The sequence below is a fragment of the Macrotis lagotis genome, chromosome 5, assembly GCF_037893015.1.
Source record: "Macrotis lagotis isolate mMagLag1 chromosome 5, bilby.v1.9.chrom.fasta, whole genome shotgun sequence".
Taxonomy (NCBI): Eukaryota; Metazoa; Chordata; class Mammalia; order Peramelemorphia; family Peramelidae; genus Macrotis; species Macrotis lagotis.
The window spans coordinates 35497280-35512939 of record NC_133662.1 but is presented as its reverse complement, the minus strand read 5'-3'; the positions used below and the strand labels follow the sequence as shown (position 1 = coordinate 35512939).

At 36.4% G+C, this 15660-nt stretch overlaps 1 protein-coding gene across 1 annotated transcript in view; it reads left to right on the top strand.

Annotated features, from left to right (window-relative positions):
- Positions 1–15274, top strand: part of CILK1 (ciliogenesis associated kinase 1) — a 76841-nt gene extending 61567 nt beyond the window's left edge. The window contains exons 9-13 of the mRNA XM_074237200.1: positions 2965–3152; positions 3556–3704; positions 5408–5536; positions 9445–9567; positions 11049–15274. Of these exons, the coding sequence (XP_074093301.1) occupies positions 2965–3152; positions 3556–3704; positions 5408–5536; positions 9445–9567; positions 11049–11203 (744 nt within the window). The 3' untranslated portion in view covers positions 11204–15274. The remainder of the gene's footprint in view (positions 1–2964; positions 3153–3555; positions 3705–5407; positions 5537–9444; positions 9568–11048) is intronic.
- The last annotated feature ends 386 nt before the right edge of the window (positions 15275–15660 follow it).

Genomic DNA, 15660 nt, shown 5'->3' with positions numbered 1-15660 from the left:
CTAAGAAGGAGATTCACAGGAATTAGGGTACTTGAAAAGCTCTTCATGGAGGACATTTATTTCTAGGCTCATCATTTATATAAAACTACCCCACAAATAACTCATAGGCCTGTGAAAATAGGGTTATTCTGATCTCTTCTTATGTATAAAAAAAGAATATTTTTCATCCCCTCATCCCACTTTTGCAAAATCTTTTTGATCATGAAGACATTTCTTGAAGGACCATCACAATGTATTTTTAAAAGAGAAAGCAATAAGTATTTCACTTAAAAATAGACCTTGGAGCTCAAGTGCTGACTATTTTTTAGACTGCATAGCAAGGAGAATGAGAAATTGTCTCTAAATGAAGCAGATAGAAGAAACTTTTTAAAAATTTTAATTAATTTCTTTCCAATTACTTGCATATGTGGTTTTCAGCATTCGTCCTTTGCAAGCTTTTGAGTACAACACTCTTTTACCACCCTCCCTTCCCATAGCAGCAACCAGTCTTATTTAGGTTGTACATGTACAATTGTGTTTGACGATTTTTAAATTAGTCATTTTGTGAAAGAGGAAATAGAAGAAACTCTTAATGTTGTCAGTCCTTCAGTGTCTGCTGATCAACTTCTATATGCAGAACACAATATTAGTTTTTCTGAGCAATATAAGAATGATATTCCATTGCCTATGCAAAATGAATCTTTTGATTGAAAAAAAATCTTAGTAAAAAAAGCAGTTGAGTGAATAGATAGCAATCCATTCCAATCAAGTCAACATTTATTAAACACCTGCTATATGCTACATATAAAATAAATAAGTTTAAAATTTAAAATAAATTTAAAAAAGACAACCCTTGCCTTCAGGGAACTTACAATCTAAAGCGAGAGACATTCCACAAAAAATCAAGAAGGGGAAGGGATTGGTCATTTAGAAATACCTGGCCATGAGAGAATCTTGTTTTATAGAGTTGAAACCAGACAGGACAGATGTAATGTAGAGTGAAGAGTCCAGTTTCTGCTCTCTATAAATTAAAACCATGGGAGGAATCACCCTACAATCAGAAGGGAAAGGAGACTGAAGGAGGTAATGTCAATGAGGCTTGAATTAGCATCATGGAGATGAATTTACAAGTGAGGAGCTTGAAACCAGGCAGGACAACAGACACAAAGTGCAGTGAGAAGCTGAGAGTCTTGTTTCTGCCCTTTATGTGATGTTTGTTCTTCATTATCTCCAAGAAGACCATGACAACATCAGAGAGATGATGTTACAACAAGCACATGAACTGAATTTGAGTGAGGGTCTGCTGTGCTAAGTCACCAACCTTCCTTTCTCAGGAACCATCTGTGTCCAATAGATGTGAATCAAGATGACTGAAGATGGCCCTGAATGTGAGGCAGTCAAGGTTAAGTGACTTGCTAATAAATGACAAGTATCTGAGGCAGGATTTGAACTCAAGTCCTCTTGACTCCAGGACTGGTGCTCTATTTCACCACCTCCCTTCTCTTTATAAAAGAAGGAAGAACTGGGGTTGCTAGGTGGTGCAGTGGATAGAGCACCAGCCCTGGAATCAGGAGTACCTGAGTTCAAATCCAGCCTCACACACTTAATAATTGCTGTGTGGCCTTGGCCAAGCCACTTAACCCCACTGCCTTGCAAAAAAAAAAAAAAAAGGAAGAACTGCTAGATATGTCAGGTGACTCCAGGAGTCAGATACTAGTTATGTGACCCTGGGCAAGTCTTTTAACCTTGTTTGCCTCAGTTTCCTCATCTGCAAATGGAACTGGAGAAGGAAATGGCAAACTGCTTCAGGGTCTTTGCAAAGAAAACTCTAATTGGGGTCATGAAGAGTCTAATGTGACTAAAACAACAACAAGAGAGCAATAAAGGACGGCATTGGGAGCAGATAGTTCTTATTGAAAAATGTCTCTCCATATTGTATTTTCTCTTTTATGATTAATTAGTACCATGGTCATATGGGCCTCTACACCAGATTTGTATGCTCTTGTATAAATGATCATCAGAATTGTGTCAACTCTTTAATCAATAAGGATAAGATGAAGAGCTAGTCTTCCTAAAGTTGTAAGGAGTCATTTCTAACTTTTTACCAATTGATTTTTATGTAATTATAGTCTTATAGTAGGGAAATGATATAATTTGTATTATCCAGGATCAGGTTAATAAGTTCAAAAATCCTTTTCTGGATTATAATTACTTGTAGTAACCCCAGTCCTATTTTTAAAAGGGAAGCAGGTTGGTATAGTGGAAAGAAAACTCAATTTGGAGTCAGAAAAACCTGAATTCAAATCCTGCCACCTACTACTTGTATAACCTCCCTGGGGCTAAGGTTTCCCACTATGTAAAATTAAAATATTTATCTAGATAAGTTTTCAAACCTTTCCAGCTCTAAATCTAGTATCCTTGATTGGGTGACAGGTGGATGAACAAAGTGGTGATCATGCAGCTTGCAGTAAAGTGTTAGATTTTAGGTCATAAGCGAAGTTCAAATGCTGTCTCAAACTCTTGCTTAGATAATGTGACCCTAGGAGAGTCACACATTGCTCACCTCATAATAGTTGTTTAATAAATACTTGTGGACTTTACTTGACTTCTCTAAAATTCAAGCTCCTCATCTGTAAAATGAAGATAATAATAGCACCAACCCTTCAGGATTATTGTGAGGATCAAATGAGATCATATGTGTAAAATGCTTTGAAGACTTTAAAGAGCTAACTGCTACTTGTTATTATTAATAATAGACATTAACTAAGCAGCTACGATGTGTCAGAACTTGTTCTTGGAACAAAATAGCCCTTCTCAAGATGTCTACTTTGTTCTAAGGGAAAGGGAGAAAGATTTCTGCTGCAATAAGCAAATATAAAATAAATAATAACAATTTGAGGGTGGATGGGGAACACTGATGAATGCTAGGGAAATGCATTTAATGCTGAGGGTTTTCTTCCCCTCTCCCATTTTCTGTGTTTACAGAAAATTCTGGCTGGCATGGAGCACCCAAATGGTGAAATTAAACCAAAGAATCGGAGGTGGGGTCATGTTTCTAGGTCAACAAAGGATTCTGATGATTGGGATGACTTGGATGATCTCGATTTCAGCCCTTCCCTCACCAGGACTGATCTAAAAAATAAGAAAAGACAGAGTGATGAAACTCTTTGTAGGCAAGTTTTATATTATCATTTCCTTTATTTTTTTTTATTTACATTTACATTATCATTTCTGAGTGTGATGTACAAACTCTGGCAGGTTCTCCCCAGTTGGAAAGACTTCCAGGAATAATCCTGGTAATGACCTGTATTTCTGTTGTGCCAAAGACCAGCTTACCAGCCTAGTCAAACTCAGAGATTTATTGACAGCCACTGGGTCACTCAGCAAGGGGCTGAGTCTTTATTCTTGCAGCTGACTAAGGCTATCTATTGAGTGGTATAGGGGCTTTGATGTGTGTTTTTGGAAAGAGAAACAATACAAAATCACAGATACCTGAAGTATTGACCTGCGATTAGTAAAAATACCTGGGAAGACCATTACCCTGATGCTAAAATAAAGCATGTTCTCTTGTTACAGATTTGAGAGTGTTTTGGACCTGAAACCTTCAGAACCCATAGGTACCGGCAACAGTGCACCCATCCACACTTCCTATCCACGACAGGACACCCCAACACTGCGATCTGTAGCCAAGCAGCATTACTTGAAGCACTCTAGATACTTGCCTGGTGAATAGAAAATATTTACTTTTAACATTATAGACACCTAATTGACTCCTGTTGATTGACTGATGATAAATCAATGACATTCCTTGCCCCAAAAATATGCATTTTAGAAGGCAAGGCAAACCTTAAGTGGACTATGTAAGAAATAATGAAAATACTAGGAAGAGCAGTTGTTGATGCTAGTGAGTCATAAGGTCATCCTATGCCACAGAGTTGGGCTAAGATAGGAAATTTGAACATGGGTACCATATGAGGGTGCTTCAATGACCACCCACCCTGCTTTTTATAGTCCACTGAGTTAAAAAAAAAGTCCACTCAATTTCCATCTTTCTGCTATTAGATTTAGGTATAGTAATAAGAATGTGGAGTTGTGTTTTTTAATGTCTATCTATGCTTGAGAAAAAAGGGAGAAAGGCTGAACATATGAAATGAATCCTTGTAAAAGTAGCTGTTGACATTGTTTTCTAATGAGGAATTGAAGCTCTGTCTGAAATAACATTCTTAAAATAAAGGAAAGAGCTATCATCTAGTCTGTTTAGAAAAATCTTCAGAATAGTCTTCTAACGTACAAATATGAAACCTTTCAGCCTCTTGAAAAATAATATTTCAGCTAGAAAATTATAATAGATATTTTTGTTATTCAACCAATTTTCAATCATCTTTGACTCTTTGTAGACCCATTTGGGTTTACTTGGCAAAAATACTAGATTGATTTGCCATTTCTTCTCTAATTGATTTTACAAATGAGGAAACTGAGACAAATGGGGTTAAGTGACTTACCCAGGATCATATAATATGTATTTGAAGCCAGAATTGAACTCTGGAAGATGAATTTTCTTAAATCCAGGCTCAGCACTCTATCCACTGTGCCATCTAACTGCTCACTAATAGTCATTAGCTATGAGAATTATGACATTTTGCCCTTAAGAATATGGAATGTATTTGGATCAAATCTAGGTTCATGTGAATAGTTTCCAATTTGGATTAAGTATATTGAGTCAGAGAATTCAGGCAGAGAATCAAAAGCAGAGAGAATTTTTTTCATGGAAAATCAACCTTGCATCCAAGAAGATTCAAAGGTACAACCTTTGACACCTGTTAGGGGCAGCTGGGTGATATAATAGATAAAATGCCAAGCCATGAATCAAGACTTAAAATCTGGCCTCAGATACTTCTCAGCTATATACCCTGGGCAAGTCACTTCACCCTTTTTCCTCACTTTTTTTATCTGTAAAATGGTTGATGAAGGAAATGGCAAACCACTCTAGTATCTTTGCCAAGAATACTCCAAATGTGGTCACCACAAGTTAGACAGGACTGAAAAATAACCAAACAAGAATAGCAAGAGCTTTTTAAATCATTGGTAAATCACCTAACCTTTCTATCTCTATTGCTTTGCTCTCTCTTTCTTGCTCTCACCTTCTGTCTAAATTTATTGAATCCAAATCTGATCACTATCCAGACTGACTTCCATTTATCCTGCATATCATACTTCCATATTTCCCATGGCTAATGTAATATATATCTGTGTGTGAATTGTAAAAATACTCAAAGCAACATTGTGGGAGATAAAAATCACCAAGATCTGGCAGCTTTCATGATTGGTTTTATAGGAAATGTTTAATTGTTCACATTATATTATTGCTGTTCTGAACCCTGTGGTAAGATTAAATATATAATTTACTTTTTTAATTGCTTCCTATTAGGGATAACTATTAGAAATGGTATGCTTCCAAATCCAAGCAAGGATTTTCTTCCACCTAATTCATGGTCTGGTTCTAGTCTCTCTGGAAAATCTTCAGGATCAGTATCAGGGATCAGCAGAATGAATTCAGGTGAGTAATAATGAAATACTAAAAGGTATCAAGCAAATTGCATTGGATTTGATAAATTCATGAGAAACAATTCAGTTTTTGTCTTTTCATACATTACTGTCTTGCCCTTAGCATCAATTTTTCCTTCTCTTGGTTGGTAAGTCATAATAGAAACTACTATGACAGTATTCCTTCTCTTTCTATCTCAATTGATTCCCCATTCAACTATTCTCTACCATGCTTATTTTTCTACTTTCTACAATTTCTCACATGAACAGATTTTCTTAATATAAAATTCTACTCTACTTTTTTTTATTAAGATCTACACTCTAAAGGAAATTTTCCAGTTATGAATTCCTTCCATTGATGAGGTTGAATTTGTTTTCCAGTGCTGAAAATTCATAGTTAATCTTGTCAAAGTATTACCTTTTTTATGTGTATGTGTATAAATTTTTGAGACTGGTTTTATTTCTGGCTCTCTTCTTGGATATTGCCTCCTATGAATTATTGGTCCTTTCACTAATACATTCTTATTTCTCATTTGTATCTTCTGGGGGTTTTTAAAATGGAATTTGACTTGGCAGATATCCAAGAATAGTTTCTTTATTTCCCTTCTATTTTCCAGTATAATGCCTTCCTGATCAGATTCACAAGATACTTAGCAAATATATATTTTTAGCAGCATTTGTTAGGTATACTCTTTCTAATTGAAGAGCCCTTTCTTTCTTTCTTTCTTTCTTTCTTTCTTTCTTTCTTTCTTTCTCTCTTTCAGCAAGGCAATGGGGGTTAAGTGACTTGCCTAAGATCAAGTTAAGTAAGCATTAGGCATCTGAGTCAGGATTTGAACTCTGGTCCTCCTGACTCCAGGGCCAGTGCTCTATTCACTGTGCCACCTACCTGCCTCAGAATCTCTTTTTCTTATACTTAAGTTTTGGCCCAAAGACTGAACAGAACAATCTTCTGTTACTGCCTAAAAGTTTGTCTTTCCTGTATTTTAAGTGACAGGAAATCCAAATTCTATTTTCAGGCACCATCTTCTTTTTAAAAGTTTTTTTATTTTTCATTTTGTAATTTTCTCTTGTGATTCTATATTACTTTTATTTTGAAGCATTTTCCTTCCCTATTCAGTTAGCTATTTGTATAACAAAGAATAAGAACAAAAAGAGAAAAAATAAAATATTTCAGCAAAAGAAACATATCAGTTGAGTCTGACAGATTACGTAGTTTTCTGTTCTTAGAGGTCCCTCCCTCTGCAGAAAAAAGTAGGGAAGTGAATTATCTAATATCTTCCCTGGGGCCAATTAGGTATCCTAATTATACATTGTTCAGTTTCTTTGTTATTGTTGTTCTTTCCATATTATACCTGAGTATCTTGTTTTCCTGGTTCTGAATTTACTTTGTACTTTTCTATATAAGTCTTTTAATGTCTCTTCAGATTCTTTGCATTTACCATTTCTTATAGCACATTTCCATTCATAATTACAATTTCTTTAGCATTCTCCCCAATTGATGAAAACCTACTTTCTTATTCTTTGTTACTTTAAGTACTTTGAATCTATGAATCTTTTGGTGTACATGGATTTTTGTCTTTGACCTCTTTGGAAGAATATGTTATCTAATAATGGGATTTCTGGGCCAAAGATTATAGCCATTTTCATTACTTTTTAAATCTAATTTCTTTTTGTTTGTTTGTTTTTGCATAGTAGGGTGAAATGACCTGTCCAAGGTCACCCAGCTAGGCTGAATTTGAACTCGTGTCTGTGGTGCTCTATTCACTGCAGCACCTAGCTGTCCCTGTTTAGACTAATTTCAACACATCTCTAATCAGTTGCCAAATTTTGACATTTCTACACATTTCTCACATCTGATAACCACCATCTTACTTTAGTTCAATTGCCTCATCATCTCTTGTATAGACTATTGCAAAAGAATCCTAACTGGTCTTCTTCCTTCAATACTCAGTGTTTCAATTCATACTCCACACAGCTGCCCAAGTGATATTTTGAAAACTCAGGTCTCATCATGTCCCTCCCTTAGTCAATAAATTCCAATGATTCCCTTATTACTTTTAGGATTAAAATATAAACACTTCTAAATGATTTTTAAAGACCTAAGCAATCAATTCAACTTCAGGTCATCTTCCCTGAAACTTTTACAGAATTTATGATAAAACTACTATTTGTTCTTCTAATGTCTTTTGTTCCTTTTTAGAAACATAATCTCTAGCAAAGCTTTTGAGTAACTTGTGGGCATCCTTCATGTCTTACCATTAATTGTTGGTAGTGGAGGTGGTGGTAGTTTTGGCAAGACCTATCGATAGAAATATAGGGAAGACCATACAATTCTCCCTTGTTCATGCCAGAATGGCAAATGAATGTCTATGTATCTTATTAAGGAGTCAGCAGTACCTGGGTTCAAATCCAACCTCAGACACTTAATAAGGACTTCAGCAACAGTTACTCATCACCTTTTATCTTCCTTTGATCATTACTGGAATAACTCTTTCCTAGTGACACATGGTCCTGCTTCATCAATCTTTAGAGATCAGATACTCCATATAGGAAAAGCCTTTTCACTATTATATAACTCTAAATATTCAACAGTTCAATGATGTTAGACTTAGAATCAGGAAGACCTTGTTTTGAATCCTACCCTAGACACTTAGTAGCTGTGTGTCCCTGGGCTTCACCTTTCTGGGCCTCCATTTCCTTATTTGTAAAATGAGGTAGTTGGATTTAATAACCTCATTAGTCCTTCAGGATCTAAGTCTATGTCCTATGATCCATTTTTCCAATGTCAAGTCAAATCAGTAAGCATTTAGTAGCTTATTATGAATCAGACAAGGTTCCAAATATACAGATAAACACAAAGAGAAAGACAGTGCTTGCCTTCAAAGGAAGCTCCTGAGGTCTCATCCAAACTTTTATTATACCTTGTGGCCTTACCTTGTGGAATACTCTTTTCTTTCCCTCTTCACTCCACTTCAACTTCCTTGTGTTGGTAAAGAAACCTATAGAGACTCAGAAAAAAAAATTGTTTTGCTTTTGGTTTGATTTTGCTTTATTTTGGGGGGACAGTGGGAGAGGGAAGGAGAGCAGGACAGATCCCATGATTTGCAAAGCATAGTGGTTGTAGCAGGACCTTCTCCAAGTGAAACTTCCCTTAGCCCTGAAAATATGGGAGAAAAGGTACAAATTTGGCCCAGCCTTATCCATAGCTGCCAGAGGTCTCTGTTGAATAGCAACAGTTTGGTAAGAGATGGATTGGTCTTCTAGTGTGTGAAGCAGAGCTAAAGACCGATATATTTAATGCCTCACCATAGCTCTATCCACTGAATTCCTCTGTCCGCCTATTGTCTGTTGTAAGTGGGGCAACCACAGGGTAGGAGGCTGGAAAATGTGGTTTGGGGAAAACCAATCCACTGGAGAACATTTATGTTTTTGTTTAGGGTTGGAGTGACAAGTCACTTTACTTTTGTTTACCTCATTTTCCTCAACTGTAAAATGGGAATTATGATAACATTTATCTCCCAGGATTATTGTGAGGATCAAATAAGTTCTTTATAAATATTAACTATTGGGGCAGCTAGATGGTGGGGTGGCTAGGTGGTGCAGTGGATAGAGCACTGGCCTTGGAGTCAGCAGTACCTGGGTTCAAATCCAACCTCAGACACTTAATAATTACCTAGCTGTGTGGCCTTGGGCAAGCCACTTAACCCCATTGCCTTGAAAACTCTAAAATAATTAATTAATTAAATATTAACTATTAGTAATAATAATACTCTTCTTCCCCTCCCTTATAATTATATGTATCTTTATTTACTTATTGTATGTGTGTTGTTACCTCCCAATTGAGTGTGAGCTCTGCAGGAAGTCCCATGGTATGTGGCACTTCTCTAATGGACTTTCTTTCCCCTTGTTTTCCACCAGTTGTTTCTGGCTATACAGGGTCTGGCAGACTGACTGGTAGCTATCTCCCTTCATTTCTGAAAAAAGAAGTGGGTTCTGCTGGACAAAGGGTGCATCTAGCTCCTATTTCAGATCCTTCTCCTGGTAAGTTCAGTCAACATAATGCATTAATTGTGCACACAGTGGTCCACTTATATATTCCTCAGCAGCTAGATAGAAATCTCATTTCCCAACAAGAAAGACTCAATGCCTGTTAGAATTTCTGGACACTGCCCCATCATCCTTTCTCCACCCCCAAAGCTAGATGAAGAAAAGTGGTGAGGGTGTAAGGCAGTTAGGAAGAACAGTGGAGTCAGACACTTCCTAGAACAGAGCCTGGAAGTGGATGGCTGGGTTTCTAGAAGATAAGACTCCACCATCTTTCCTGCCTTTCCAGATGTAGAAGAAAATAGTCTATACACTGCTTTAAGTGAACATCAACAAAGATATAGTTATTAATTTATGAGCAATTTGTTTGAATCCTCACCTCTGAATCCTAGAATCTTTGATTTCCTTTAAAATTCAGCTCAAATACTACATCTTACAAGGGGCATTTCTTTATTCTTTCTACTGTCTTAGCCAACTTGGTGGCCCCGTGGATAGAACTCTGAAAGACCTGAATTCAAATCCTGTCCCCTGCATTTACTAGTTGTGTCACTCTGGGCAATAATGCAGTATTGCAATAATGGTGCCTCTAGGTGGCATAGATCACTAGGTTTGAAGTTAGGAAGACTCATCTCCCTGAGTTCAAATCTGGCCTCAGACACTTAATAACTGTGTGACCCTGGAGAAGTCACTTAACCTTCACAAAGAATCACACACAAAAAATCACAACTCACAAAAAGTTGGATGTGAACAGTAGGGAGATGCAATTTAGGGTTTTGCAATACAGGGTCATTCACCCAATCTTCAACCTTCTATTTGTGACATTGTTAAATTGCAGAATAAGCAAGTCATTTTACCTAGGTAGTCACCTTAGTTTCTTAACTATAAAATGGAGAAAAATAAAAGCATCTGTCTCCCAGAGTGAGTTGAGTTATGAGGATCAAAGGTGATGATGTTTGAATTGTATTTATTATTCAGTAGAGTTCAACTTTTCAAGACCCATAGATCTTAGCATGCCAGGCCCTTCTATTCTTCACTATCTCTTGAATTCTGTTCAAGTTTATGACTCTTATCTATCACATCCTCTACCATCTCCTTTTCCTTTTGCCTCCAATCTTTCCCAACATCAGGGTCCTTTCCAGGAAGTCCTGTCTTCTCACCAAAGCATTTAAGGTTCAGCTTCAGTATTTGACCTTCCAGTGAACAACCTGAATTAGTTTCTTGCCTAACTTATAATAACCACTTAATAAATTCTTGCTTCCTTTCTCTCCCTTTTGAAATTACTTTGCATATACTTTGTACTTAGTCACTTGTGTTCATGTTGCATCCCTCCAATAGAATGTAAACTCCTGAAAACTGGGAACCATTTTGATTCTGTCTTCCCACAATGTGGTGCTCAGTAAACTTTGAGTATAAAGAGGACCAAATAAAACCAGATTTCCATTTCTTTCTTTTTTTCTGATAGTCATTTTTTTTTGCAGGTTATGCTTCACTGAAGGCTGTGAGACCTCATCATAATAGACCCCTTTTCCATACTCAGCCCAGAAGTACCCCAGGATTATTGCCTCGGCCCCCTGCAGCCCAACCAGTCCATGGACGTACTGACTGGGTTTCTAAATATGCATCTCGACGATGATGGACATGAAGCACTTTGCACTGAAAAGCAGGAAACTTTTCATCAGATATTTAGGGTGAAGGAAACTGTCCCACCTGCAATAAATATGAGAAGTGACAAGCAAAGGCCTCCCCCCAACATATTATAGTTATCTTCTGCAATCAAGATATTTCAATATTCCTTTTTTATTTTTTAAAAATATTCATTTGAATCCGATGATGTACCTTTTTTGTACAAAATTATTTTGTTCTATAACTGGGTCCTATTATTTTCTTAAACAGCAGCATTTTGTATATAGGAGATTACGTTTTGGCATTTTATACAGGAACCTTTATAATGAACTTTAAAAAAAGAGACTTTTATTTGGGGGGTGGGGTGTCCAGGTAATATTTTATACAAATAAAGAAATGCAGTGAAACTAATGCAGTATTGCAATATAGGTGCAATTTAGGGCTGTGTGATACGGGGCATTCACCTCCGCCTTGTAGCTATTTGTGACATGGTTAAGTTGCAAATATGATACATTAGGCACATCTAGCCTGCTCTGACAAACTGGCTTGGTTTTAGTACTGTAAAAGTGATTCCCAACTTTTTCAGGTGCCCCATTTTCCTTGGTTTGAATTTGTAGCACTTTGATTCCCCTCTCCTAAAAGTATTATAGCATTTCTTGAATTTCATTTTGAGAATTATCTAGCATCTTTTGAAATTATTGGAGACACCCTAAGGTATTGCATGGTGAAGTTTGGGGATCATCTTAAGAGACCTTCATATTTCCCTTTCTATCCATTTTTTAAAACAGAGTAACCTGAGGGGAGAGGTAGCCCTATAAGTAATTGTGCACACACACATACACACAAAATTGAATTTTTAATAAGCAATTTAATGAGTAAAAGCCTGTTTAATTTGAAGGCTAACAAAGACAATTTGAGTTTATGTTCCTGCCCTACAGTGAGTGCCAGCAGATATAGCCAGTGATGCTTGACCTTGGCAAGGGATTTCTCCCCTCTCCCCAAACCCCTTATCATTCCAAGTGGAATTTTACATACATTGTACATCTCTAGGACTGAGTAGGACTAGACAATATGGCACTCTGATCAGCAGCAAGGCCTTGAATCCTCTCTAATTATCCAGGAAACCAAGTTTACAGTAATGGTAGTGTCTGTAATGTGTTATATTTGAACTTAACCATTTATTTCTCTCAAACAAAGAGAAGATAAACTGTATTTATCTGGCAGAGGCCATTCCTGGGAGAGGAATGTTTACAGCAATATTAAAAATGACAAAGCTAGTTTGTAGGCAGAAAACATAAGAGGTTAAGACCTATTCTTGACCCATCTCTGTAGAATTCTTCTGCTTCCTTAATGTGTTTCCCTAAAGGCAAAAGGGAAAATTAGTTCCAATGAAAACAAAAATATTTATCATTATTTGGGTCCATATTTATGATTTCATCCTCAAACAGAGACTCTCTTCACTGATCCAGACTAACAAGTTGCCTGAAATTTATAGTCTTAGAACTAGCTGACTGAGACCCCTGGAGTTTGTCACCTGCCCATGGTCACTTAGCTTGTAGGGCAGAACTTAAATCCAGATCTTACCAATTCTAAGGCCAGCTTCATGCTGCCGTTGCATAGAACATAATGGCTTAAAGTTTTTTGAAGCATTTAAACCTAATTAACATTTTAATAGTGAGTGCTGACTCAATACCTAAGCTACTCCTTTTCAGATATGTCAAGTTCAAGAGTCCCATGTTATAAATTGTTTCTTCAATATATCAAATTTTAGCATGAAAGAATGAACAATAACTTTCAATGGTTCCCTAATTTAAAACCAGGAGTATCTTTGGCAGAGATTTATCTGGCTCAAAAATTTGTAGTCATTTATCAGTAAACCCTATGCCCTTAGGTGAACTCAAAATAGGCAAAAAAAATCGTTTTTGAAAGCATACAGTGGATGTGGGTTTGGTCTTGAACTGTTGTGTTTTACTGCTGGCAAACTAGCAGCAAAATTTATGAAAGGAAATATCTTTATATATGCAAGCACACTTTGCAGCTGCAGTCATTCATTTTATTGTATTGTAGCATAACCAGTAGATTTTTTAAAGCAATATGAAATGTGTTTTCAGCAATGGTTTTTTTTAGTATGCTAGTGAATATTTATTTTCTAGCCTACATCATTACTAAAATTCAGTTTACATGAAGATGAGCATATACTGATTTGGTGGGAAAAGCTGTTTTCACATTGTAAACAGTGCCCCCGGCCGACCATAAGTAAGACACATACTTTATCTCCATCATGCTCTAATTTATGTTGAATTTATTGAATCTCATCATTTCCAAACACTGGATTTGCTTGTTTTCCAAAAGACAAATTCTTATATTACAGGATTGATTATAAAATTGTATGATGTTCTGTTCAGACCAACCTATAGGAAATATTTTCTTTTTTCCTTTGTTCTTTTTTATTCCTGTGTCCATCAGTTCTCAACAATTACCTTTATGGAAAAACTAGAGCTCTTACATGGAAGAGAAAACAATGATAATTTAGCATTGTAGTGATTCTGTCATCTAATGGCAGACTTATAAAAGGCTCTTTTATTTGCCAAATGGGTAAAGGACAAACTGTGTATTCCAACTCTGTGTAGCAGGGACAAATAATGACTATTTCTATTAAGCAGAAATGAATAACTGCACATATTTTTAGTTTTTGTTTTAGCAATATTTATTTATGATTCAAAACACTAAAAAAAGTGATGAGCTTGATGGTTTTGATTTATGACTATATCTCAGCTAATCACTTTGAAAGGAAAAGAAGCACAGCAGATTATCAATAATGGCCACAAATTTAACTCTTGTCCCATGCTCAAATATGTCCAGAAACAGTAATCAGAGTTCTAAATGCAAATCTAGCATATCCCTGCTTTAAGAAAATCCAATATTTGGAAAAACTGGATTTATGAAGAAGATGATTTAGTGTGGCAGATGGGGTGTGCGCATGTGTGTGTTTGTGTGTGTGTGTGTGTGTGTGTGTGTGTGTCTGATGGGGGGGGTGGAGATGGGGAATGATTTGTTTTGTCACAGGTTCTCTTTCATTAGCCTACTACCCTTCTACATTGGGTTATTTAGGGAAATTGCATAGACAACCTTTATGCATATTGCCGACTCAGTCCCTCACCTCTTCTATGGTTAATAAAATCATGGCCTGATCTTTGATTAATATTTACATGCAGTTCTTGTTTTGTATGATTTATCATTCTCACATCATCTAAAATTCATGTCAGAATAACACCTGCACTGCATTTTCTTTATAAAAATTGTATCAGTCAGTCATTGCTTCGTGCCATTTCCAGGAAAGAAGACTGTCAACAGCTGTTTACTATATGACCAAAAGCAATATGTTCATGTGAAAACATTTTAACATGCAAATCTTTTATATACTTTGATGCAAACTGTAGCAATTTGGATGTCTAATACATGTTCTTGAGTTATTAATTTTCAACTCAATGTACTGTACTTTTGTATGAGTTTTTGTGAGGATCTTCTTGTAAATATGTTACAGAAGCTGAGTCAAGGGAAAACACGTTAATCCAGAATATCATTTTTCCCTGGGTGTTCTATGCTAATCATTTTGAGTTTAAAAAAGGTGATATGATGGCTGGAATTCAAGCCTCACTTCAGCTACCCAATCGGTGAGACAGATCATCTTAGGACCTGATGATTTGGGAAAAAAACTTTTTGAATGAGATTATATTTTAATGCAAATAAATTGAGGAAGGGTGGGATATCCACAAGGGAACATCCACAAAATCCAATACCCCACTTCAAATAGTGTGTTGTATGGCCATTTGAAAACATCCATTACCTTTGTGTAAAGAAAATTCTCCTGATCCAAATAAAGTTACTTTTAAAAAGTGTGGTTTGAATGTTGTTTTTGTATTTGCTTTCTACCATCCGAGGATGTTGTCGACATTTTGTAATTTTACTCTCATTATGAAGTTAACCTATGATTTCAATATTCTCTTTGACACTGAGTACATTAACTCCCATCACATCTACAAAACAAAGTTGCAACAATACACAGATGTTTCTCCCCAATTTGATTTTTTCTTCAGGCAACAATAAATGCCTATATGCTAGGTAGTGTCCTAAACTGGGGCGGGGGGGGGGGGGGGGGGGGGGGGAACAAAAAGAAAGGTGAGAGCTGAACAAAGAAACCAAAAATTGGAGATAAGCAGGGAAAGAATTCTAGGCATGAGAGGACAAGTACTAAAAATCTGAATAAATTGAGTCTCAGTTTATCTGAAATAATGATAATAGAATGAAAAGGAATGTCTCTTCTGAGGATTAGCCAGACTAAACCTAGGTAAGGAGACTAGAATTTTAGGAGGGTACCTAGTTTTCTTTTGGTTTTTTGGTTTTTGCAAGGAAATAGGGTTAGGTGACTTGCCCAAGGTCATGTTGCTGGGTAATTGTCTGAGATTG